The 10,793-nt window shown below is 49.4% G+C and overlaps 1 protein-coding gene across 1 annotated transcript; it reads right to left on the reverse strand.

The window, feature by feature from the left end:
- Positions 1–744: 744 nt before the first annotated feature.
- Positions 745–8,332, reverse strand: RARS (arginyl-tRNA synthetase; the record flags this gene model as incomplete). The annotated part of the gene is made up of 12 exons (XM_009874923.1): positions 745–891; positions 1,228–1,475; positions 2,105–2,277; positions 3,422–3,527; positions 4,217–4,326; positions 4,828–5,006; positions 5,527–5,631; positions 5,951–6,080; positions 6,359–6,479; positions 6,773–6,894; positions 7,157–7,257; positions 8,221–8,332. Coding segments are annotated over 12 exons (1,617 nt in total), but the record flags the coding sequence as incomplete, so codon positions are not given.
- Positions 8,333–10,793: the final 2,461 nt, after the last annotated feature.

Genomic DNA, 10,793 nt, shown 5'->3' on the forward strand with positions numbered 1-10,793 from the left:
GGGAAGCCACCTCTGATGTGAGGTCTGGTACAGGCCACCTGCACAGGGCAGACATGTGGGTGTGTTTGCTTGTAGGTGGCTACACCCCACATTGTCCTGGCAATTGTCTTGTGTCTTGTTTCACATCTCCCTTAACACTGAAGTCCTTGAGTGTGACATTTAATCTCCTTGCACAGGTACCTGACTGTTCTCTTGGTCAGCTCACGAACAATTTCCATGGGACAAGCAACCTGAGCACCAGGGCCTCACACTGCTGGGCTGGGCTGAGACTTTCTGGCTCCCCCAAGAGCTCTGAGCTCTGCTGAGGGATGCCTGAGATGACATCAAACACTGGGTGATCTGCTCACACCTGGCAAATAAGGTAAAGAGGACAGGGGGTCATCAGAGTAAGGCTGGCTCTGGGAGTGTGGGTGACTGGACTGGGGCTGGAGGGTTACGTGGAAGTGCTCTTCCATGGTCAGTCCTTAAGCTCTGTACGCTGAAGCAGGGCTGCCCTGGGCGTGGGCCTGCGGGGTTTGGCTGAGACAACTGCTCTCAGCTGTGCCCACAGCCCTCTCCCCTGACTCTCTGCCTGTGATTTCTGAAGCCATGCTCCTGTTCTCTGCCTTTCTTACTTTCCTTCCTCCCTCCCTTCCTTCTTCCTTTCCTTCCTCCTTTCATTCTTTCCTACGGGGCTGCCACTGCCCTACAGCATCTTCCCATACCACAACCCCACCCCAACAGACACACCAAAGAGAGCTCCGGTTGTTTAGTCCCTTTATTGTCACCCCACAGGGCACAGCTACATCCTCTGCACCGGCTTAATGCCCAGGATGTCGAACCCTTTGGCCATGATGGTGGCAGTGGCTTCGCAGAGCAGCAGCCTCCACATGTTCACCTTCACGATCTGGCCTGCAAAACACCAACAAAGGAGCTGGAGCAGCTGCTCACTAACGTCACCTTCTCCAGGGGAACCCACCCACCTGCAAGGCTGAGCCCCCTCCCGTTGTCCCCAGGTCGGGACAACTGACCAGCCCTTGTGTTTCCAGGCTGCTCACCAGCCTCTACTTCACCCTCCTGCTCGTAGGCAGATGACGACACAGCCTGTGCCAGCCACCTCCAGTCCTTCCCCATGAACAACGCTCATTCTGCAGCAGCAAGTAGCGTGACAACAGCCTTCCCAGCACAGGAAACACCGCGCAGATTGCCTGTAGGATGGTCTATGACACCCCCAGGCCAAACACTCACCACTCTGCCTGTCTTTCTCTACGCAGTAGCAGTTGTCATAGAACTCAGTGAAGGTGGTGGCCAGCTCATAAAGGTAGTCACAGAGAGTGTGCAGTAACAAGTCCTCCAGGATCTTCTGCAGGATCTCAGGGAACCTCAGGATGCACTTGCCCAGTTTCCACTCCTTCTCATGGTCCAGGATAAGCACCTCCTCCCTGGCTGCCTTCCGCAGCATCTGCTCGTCAATACTGGCCAGGCGAGCGATAGCCCTGAAATGATTCAAACCATCTTGTCAGGGTCCCACTGTTCAACCTGCCCCAGGGCCAGAGAGCAGTTAGTCACCTGTCTGGCCTGTATCAGAGCTAGCATAGGCCACCTGCCGGTCTCCTCACTTGCCCAGTCCTGGGCTGCTAGCCCAGAAGAGAGCCGTCAGCGCTGGGAACACACACAGCGTGCTGCCCTCTGAGCAACCCAGCAGGGAGGGCTGTGCTCCAGGCACAGGCAGTGACAAGGACAGCTGATGCTGCCAAGCAAACCAGGCCTCAGGGTGCCAGAAAAACTGGGTGGGGTATGGCAATACGCACACAACGCCCAGCAGCTTCTGCAATATGGGACCACCCCTTTCCAACCACCTAAACCTTCTAACGGAACGACCAGAAACTCCCACAGTTCCCTCCCTGCTAGCTGGGATGTATGTCACACAGAGGAGCCCTGTTTCAGACAGCAGAATCCAGTGACAAATAAAACCTCACCTATGGCCGCAGCAGTGGAGCTGGCCTCTCTTACCAACTACCCCCAGCAGCAACTAAGTCACCCCTTTCTCCACATCTCTGCATCGATAAAGATGCAGAGAGCATCTGAGAGCAACTCCAGACAACTCCCTGCACCCTCAGCCTACCTGATCCGGGTGAAGGCATACAGCAAATAAGCAGCTGTATTTCCTCGGTCGTCCAGCATCTTGTCAAAGGAGAACACGTAATCGTTTAGTCTGTTGTGGGAGAGATCTGCGTATTTAATACACCCAAAAGCGACCGACGTCTGGGCAGCTTTCAGCTCTTCTGCCGTGAGGACCTGTTGTAATTTCAAAGCAGGCACCGGTCAGGAGGATGAATGCGACGCCGGCATCACCAACCACAGTGTGCAGCCCTGGCCGCTTGGCACAGCTCAAGAGGAAAGGCCAGGCTGTGAGGGGATTTTACCCACGTGGTACTCAGCAAAAAACTCAGATCCCCCTTCCCACCCTGGGGTACCACGCAACCCCACATCGACCCTTCACTTCTGCCATCAAACAGGACTGCAGCCCTGCCCAGGTTGTGGCTGCCTCCCTCTACTTCTGAAGGCCCACAAGACCTCTGTGCCCCAGGATGACAAAGTGACCTTCACACTGCGCTCCTGCTTCTTACAAACTGCACGTACGTGTAACAGCCACGTGGCCCTCTTGCCCTTACAGAGCATTCTGGACAGTCCAAACACTCATTAAACCCCTCACTGGTGGCACAGTGCCCTGTCAGCGTGGCAAAGCACTTTGTGTCTGACTTGTATGACCCTTGGGAAGATTTTCACAGTGTTTTTTCCTGTGTTTCCTTGTGTTTCTGTTTAACAAAGGGACACTACACTTTCACCCTACCCTGCACAGTACCGAGGAGCTGTGCTTCTCAGTTTCACTGCCTCGCACAGTGTTTGGTGCTTCTGTTCCATCCAATGTCCAGTTCTCTCCAGGTCATCAAGACATGAGACAGAAATCTCATTAAGCAAAGGTCTTCCAGCAAACTCAGCCACAGCCTTGAAAGGGTGAAGCCAACCTGCAGAACCTCAACCGTTCATCACCAGAGGTCACTGTCAGCCTGGTAGGTCAAGCCTGCAACTTCATATTCTGTCACCTGCATCCTGCACCAGGGAGACGTGACAGTACCCGTGATGCCAGCTGTCCTGCCAGGCCCAGCTTCTCTCTCCCATCCTCAAAAAGCTCTGCAGTACCAGCCAGAGGCTGGTACGCTGCCTGCAGCTCACATTTTCTCACATGCTATAAACTCAGGGATGCTCTTCTTTCCCCCAGGCAGCACCTTGCACTGTTATCAAATAATCACACCCATTGTGCACACAAACCCTGGCTGAGTCGGCAGTGTCCACCTTCTCAGCTTAGAATGCAGTAACCGTGAGCCTGTGAACAAATCTGAGAAGTTCTCAGAAAAGATAAGCAATTTGTAACAATTACCTTGTCCCGTTCCTTGTCTTTCAGCTTGTCCATAGCTCGTTTCAGCCCTTCTTCCAGCAGATCTACAAGACGCACTGTATCCCCTGACCGAGTTTTGAACTTCTTCCTGAAAACACACAGCCAGAACGACCACGTGCATAAGAGGCAAAACACTTCCACCACGTGGGCCCAAGCAGGTACAGGACATGCATCAGGACTTCTTGCAGGGAGGGGTGACCAGGAAGGCTTCAGCAGTGAGAACTGCCCCAGTTCCAGAGATCAGGCAGGACACAACACCAGTGCCCTGCCCTGCCCAGCAAGACACCTTCGATTTTGTAACAAACCTACAGCAAAGCCACCCCGTCTGCAACAGCACGTCACTGCCAGAGCACACAGAGGCACAAGGACAACTCTGTGGGGCACGAGGACCCGGCCTGCAGATCACGACACAAGAGGTTCTTTTCCCAACTTTCATTTTACCTACCATGAGGCAGGTAGAAAATAATGGAAATCGTGGCCTTTACTGCTGCCATCTCCCAGTATTCACATCAGCTTCCACTGCACTTCCACCAGGCATTCCCAGTGCCCCTCCCCTGCAGAAGCCAGGCCCAAGAGAGAGAACCTGACCACAGCACCAGTGACCACGACACACAATGAAACAACACAGTTATGAATAACAGCATGGGATGTAATGCTCTTTTTTTTTTTTGACATGCCACATATGTACTTGTCAACAAAAATGAGCAAGTCTTGTCCAGTCACTCAAACACCCTCTTCAGAGCACTCACAGAGGAAAAACTACTCCCAAAGACTTACTTGTCTTCTCCCAGCACCACTCCGAACGCAGCATGGGACACTCTGGTGACTTTGGGATCGTACCAGCCGATCATCTGTCCAGCTGCAAACACTGTTTGCAAATGCACCGACTGCAAGGAACAGACACCAACAACTGGTTCTCAACCCACTCCTCCTGTTTGCGTCCCAACACTGCTTTCACAATGAGACTTCAAATGTTTCTAGTTCCACAGGCAAATTCCACTTCAGGAAGTTCAACCTTTCCAAGAGTTCTCCTGGCTTACGGAAGCAGAACTGGCAAATTCCCATCACTACTCACACACGGAGCCGAAAGGCTTGCATTTCCTTGCCAGGGGAGACCCAAGTACGAGCAGCACAAATCTCATTCCAGACTCATCTGCTGTGACTTAGGCTTCACCCACCTCCATCAGTAACTGTTTCTCCCTAATCAGTCGGTTCTAGGGGCTCTCAGTGGAGATCATCAGTCACCGAACGTGGTTCACCATTACACCAGTTAAGTACCAAGATTAAATACACCGACTGTGCTAAAAACCCTGCGGCCTTCTACCTAAGTTGCTGTGGCATCTGTCAGTAACACACCTGCTGATGACAGCAGAGGTTGGCGCGCTCACCTGGCCACTATCGACAACGTAAATAAGGATATCGGCCTTCTCTTCACACAGCCGATGTTTAAGAGCAGCCAAGTCAGACGTGTCGTACGTGTAACCTCCGTCGGATTTCATGATTGTCAACGGGACGGGGAAACCCGGGACAAACACAATCTTCCGGCCATCGTCAACCTGGACAAATCCTAGAAAAGCAACGGGAAACATTCTGTGTCATATTGCAAAGGGAGGTTTGTGGGCCAGCACAGGCAGAAACACTTCCCTTCCCAGATGCTACCAGAAAGAAAAGGCCACGCGCTCTCATTACCAAGTTATCAGTGGCTCAAGATGTCAAAAAACCTAAACGAGGACTCTCTTGCCAACTACCTCACATATCATACTGCCCTTCCAGAACTGTCACGTTCCACTTCTTGACCATCCTTACTAAGGATACAGTAAACTCCAACAGTTCATCATGCTATTCCAAACACAAACTGCTTTTGGTGTCAGCAAGAAAAACAAGCTTTCTAGAACAAAACACAGAAGATGATGCCTCTCTGGGAGGAAACACCACAAAGATCCACTCAGCAAATGTGACTGAGAGAGCAAGGGTGGGGAACATGTCACTTGGAAAACATCGGTCTAGAGCCTTGATGAACAGGAACAAGGTTACCTCGCTCATCCTGACAGCTGCAGAATTACTGACTCTGAGATCAAAAATCTCACCTTTGTCTTCAAATTCTTTCACAATGTCTTTCATCATGTCATGGTAGAATGACTCCCCTCTCTCTATGATTGTGACATCCAAGCAGTTGTAGATTTTCTGGAACTCTTGAGGAGGGACACAGCACAAAATAATTCCATTAAACACAAACTAGTAGTTATATTTACCGATGAGAATAGCAAGTCCCTAAAGACATTTTCCATCTCTTGGTCAAGCCATCGGACTAGGACTCACACCAGACTCAGGAGACACAAGATTTAGCTGAAAGTCTCCACAGACAGCCCAGTACTTTGGCTGTACTGTATTTTCTTTAAGCAGCACAGCTGTGATTTTAAAAACAAAACCAGGGGATGGACTCAGACATAAAGGGGAGGAAAGCCGCGCTGTTCTGCTGCTGAGACACGTATCTGAATCGGGCAAAGTCACCTTTCCGCGACACATCACAGATCAGCTCCCACGCTTTAATGAAGTCTGGGTTTTTGCTCTGCAGCAGCACCACGCATTGATAGGCACGTTTCTTAAATTCCTCCTCTGTGTCAAACCTCCTCTTGGATTCCTACAGTGAAACAAATCCAAGTGAAAAAAAAAAAAAAAGAGCACCGCTTTCTGCCCTCAGTCAAGCTCACAGGCTCTCCAGGTGTACTCATCTCAAAGGATATCTTACAAACTCCTCTGGACACATAGAGGCACCTCATACCACATACTTCAAGTCATTACCCACTGGCAGGTTACTGTCCATTAACAGCAACTCAATTCTTTTGTATCTGTTTGTAAAGCCCCTCAATCTATTTTTCAGATGTTGTCATAAAAATCACATTTGTTTGCTACAAATACCTTGTAAAAAGCTTGGAGATCCCCAATGGGAGGAGAAACCGTTAAGTAATCCGGAAATTTGTCCTGGAGGTGAGCAATGAGCATTCCAAACTGTGTGCCCCAATCTCCTAAATGGTTCAACCTTGAAGTGATCAAAGAGCACAGTAAGAATGATTTCTCAAACATATGCTTTAAATACACACGCTTAAAAGAAGAAACACACACAGCATCAGAAACTAAAACCAGGCAAGCCCCCTCAATTTCACCAGTGCCCACCTTGATTCCTAACCCTGCCACCCTTGCTCAGCTCAGTGTCTCACTACACATAAAAGATTTTTTGTTCTGTGCTTATAAACAAAGATCAATGGGGGCTAGAGACAGGTATTGCATAAAACTAGCCAAACAAGCCCGCCACATCCAAAAATTGATTCTCACCTCAGAACATCATAACCTGCAAATTCAAACAGCCGGCACATACTCTCTCCGATGATAGTAGACCGCAGGTGGCCGACGTGCATCTCCTTTGCGATGTTAGGGGAGGAAAAGTCCACCACCACCTTAGGCACGAGACCAAAGGAAAAAATAAAATGAATCAAAGGCAGCGGTTCTGACCGCACCCCGTGGGTTCAGGCTGGGTTTTACGGGGACAGCAGGGGAACAAGGCTCGCCCTCACACCCCTCACTGCACATGGGAGCGGGGAAGGCTCAGTGGCGAACATCTGCTCAATGAATACTTTGGAGGGAAAGTTCCAAAGCTACCTTGAGCCCAGCACGTTTCACCTCTAGGGCAGCAGGATGCCTTTCAGCTCACGGCCGTACCTTTTTCCTTTTGCCAACAGCTGGTGGTTGGACTCCGTTCACCAATAAACTGCTCAGCTGCTTTGAGACAAAATCCTTTCTCAGGTGGACATTGATAAAACCTTGACAGAAAACAGTGATAAAATCTTGAGAGTGCTGGGGCTGCAGGAGCGCCCCAAACCACGTTTTTGTTTCCTTTCCCCTTGGATTTCCGTTTCCTTACATCAAGGACAAGAGCGTATGCACTTGGCTTGACAAAACAAAGGAAAATTTCAGCAACAGGACAACACAGCTGTCACAGGTTCTGTTCCCAGATTACAAGAGTGTTTCACATCACTGCAGTGTTTGCTGCAGGAGCTAGATGCTGCAAGCTAGACCACTGACATAGCTCCTTTTTGCACGCTGTCACTCCAAGGCGAATTTATAAAAATATTTTTTAATAAGAAAATAAATAACCTTGCCAGGGTTTGCAGAACGCAAAACTCAATCCTTCTTTGTGTCCTTTTTTAAAACTAGTATCTTAAAATGTATTGTTTCACCTGAGATAATCCATGGTTGTGGGACAGCACTATTTTACTTCTGCTTCACAGAGGTAATGGCCAAGATTTTGCCCAAGCACGCTCGAAGGGTTGTACCATGAGATTTTTGTGTTTATGCTGAAGCCCTAAGGAATATGTACCCTTGTATTTTTTCCTGGGTCACAGGGACAAAAAAGCAGCAGCAGTTAATAACCCCAACGTGACTCCAGCATCTCAGTGCTGAGAGAACAAGGTCTCCTCACCATGCAAGCAACAGTGGAGAAGCGCATATTGATTTTTCACCATTGCTATCCATCATCAATATTCAAAGGGGAAAAGCAGGTCTCCTAAGAGGCAGTGGGGAAAAATGCTAATAAAAGGGCTCAGGATTGCATTTGCAAATTCCAATACAGAGGTAGATTTTCTGCTGCTGCACAAGTCTGAGGGCTACAAAGCTCAGGGAGACAGAAGAAGCTAATTCACCCTGTAACTCCAGTTACATCACAAAGGAGTTGTAGTCAACTCAGCTTTAAAACATACAAAGTGTGTAACATGAAACTACCTTACCAGGACCAGCAATTTCAACCCTCTCAATGCATTCGTTGGCAGGAATATTTTTTGCTATGTTCTCAGCGATTTCTCTTGGGCTAACCTTCTGTTCCTTAGTTTTGAGCAGTATCTGAAACACAATAAGAAGATCAAGTAAAATGCAATCTTCCAAAGCATTCTGAAGAGTGAAAACGGGAAGTATACACACCGAGACACTGAAAGATCCTCATGATCCTTTAGTTTCTTAATGCAGAGACATACACACAGAAAAAAGTCTCTAGCAAACTTTACATATTAGATCAGCTCTCTCTACACAGTCGAAGTCCAACTAGACCCAACACGTTCACTCCCCTCCGCTAAGGGCAATTAAAGGGTAGCCCCTATGCCAGAAGAAAAATCTTGTCTGCGATTTTTCAACACCTGTTAAGTGGTTTGGCAAACCTGCATTTCTCTAAGCTAGTAAAAAGGGACAAAGTGTTTAAAAATCAACATAGTTGGCACAGTCCTTCACACATCTTCAAAATCCTGTTCATTTGTCTCATGGGTATCCTCAGCTCTGCCAGCATTCAGACTTGAAGTTTTGAACTGTGCCTTCAGTAGATGCTGAGTGTGGTTTCAGAGCGAGCCTACATGATGAAAAGTAACCAAAGCAAACTGCCTCCAGTCCTACCTTAGACTCAAGCTCAATAAATAAACGAACACATAAAATCCAACAACCCAAGCAACCAAAGACAATCCCAACACTGCCCAATTTTCTTCAAAGAGCACCAGAAAAACTCAGCATCGCAAAAATACAATGAATGATAACACTAGAATAGTTTGGGTTGGAAGGGACCCTCAAAAGATCATCTAGTCCAACTCCACAGTTTCTCTGTCCATTCCCAAAGCATCTCCTCACACAGCTTTTTACAAATGTTACAGACACATCCTTTAGGAGTATTCCTGAGCTACCCCAACCCGTCCCTTCCAGCCCCCTACATTAACACTGAATAAAATTACCCCATCAGTTTCCCATTCTTACCATGATGTGTTAGAAAATAATCTACCACCTCGCTCCCATCAAGGCCACAAAGAGCAGGCACCTCCGTCAACTCAGAACTCACACTCACTACTGCCTGTGCTTGCTAGCTTGCAGCCTCCTGCAAAACGTGCCTTCTACTTGAGTTTCAGCTTCTTGCTTACCCTGCTGTACAGCTGATCGGAGCAGGATCCTTACAAGACTGTAAAAGCTTAGAAGAGGCAAGAAAAGACAACCTCTGTAACCTTTAATGCTGCTTGAAGCTCAAACTACAGCAAAAAAATAAATGCAAAACCAGATTAACAGGCATATTCTCATAGTTAACAGGTGTGTTATCTGAATCCTTCCAGAAACAATTGCTGTACTCCTATTACTCTAAGGAGCAAGCAGAGCTCCTGACTCAAACCCTGGGCATTAATATGCTAACGAGCTCCCAGGAAAACAATCTGCATTTGTGAGGGCTGTTTCCACCTCGGTGCATCGCAGTGAGAGGCTGCTGCCTGGCACGTACCAGCGAGGTTGCTGCCTGGCACATCCTGGCGCTGGCCCACAGCGGGGCAATTCCCGCTCCTCTGGCAGCCTCAGCGAGGGGGGTTCCGGCTCTGCACAGGGGATGTCCCAGGGCACCAAGGCTCTGCAGGGAGATGGGCACCACAGCCCAGGCCCTAAAACTTAGGCCAATGGAAAGGAGACAACCTGCTGCTCTCAGAGGGAAATGATCAAGCCGCGTCCCTGGGCTCTGTTGCACGGAGACGCTCTGAGCGTGCGGCCTGAGCGAGTCCTGCCAAGCTCGGGCCCAGCTCACACAGCGCTGCCTTTCCAGGGAACAAACTCTACAGCCAAGCCCGGTACGAGGAACCCTTATTCACCAGTACAGCTGACAGTCTGGAACTCGAAATCCCTGGCTCGAAGGCGACCGTTCAGACACGGAGTTATGCGAACAACGTCGACATTGAGAAGCCAACCTCGCTCGAGAATCCAACCGCAACTTAATTGGGGTAAAGCAGCGGTCAGAAAAATGGCAAAGCTCTGAACGGCCGTGTCAGCACGGTCACCCGGGGCGCTCCTCTGGCTGGAGCCCAGTCACAACCTGCTAACAAGACCAAGAGAGGACGATACGTATTTGTTGGGGCTGTTTCCACCTTGGCGCTTCAGCCCACGAGCCTGCTGGCTGGCACGTATCCGTGCTGCCCGGGAGTCAGGCTCATCGCAGTGGGACAACAGACAGTGCAGCTGCCGACCACAACCCGAGAAAGCAGAATTCGGTGCGTGTCAGTGCGAGTTCAATGTGAAAATCACCGGTCTAACAGATTAATGTAGGTAAAGTGACAACAGAACACTTGAAAAAGGGTTGCTTCCAAGCAGGATCGCAACTCTGGACTTCAGCAGGGCCAACTTTGGCCTTTTCAAGCAATTGCTAGGGGAAACCCCATGGAACAGGGACCTGGAAGGTAAAGGGGCCCAAGGGAGCTGGTCAGTGTTCAAGAACCACTTCTTGCAGGCTCAGGATCAGCGCATCTCAACAGGCAGGAAATCAAGAAAGAGATCCAGGAGACCCGCATGGTTAATCAGG

Source organism: Apaloderma vittatum, unplaced genomic scaffold, assembly GCF_000703405.1.
Source record: "Apaloderma vittatum isolate BGI_N311 unplaced genomic scaffold, ASM70340v1 scaffold38128, whole genome shotgun sequence".
NCBI lineage: Eukaryota > Metazoa > Chordata > Aves > Trogoniformes > Trogonidae > Apaloderma > Apaloderma vittatum.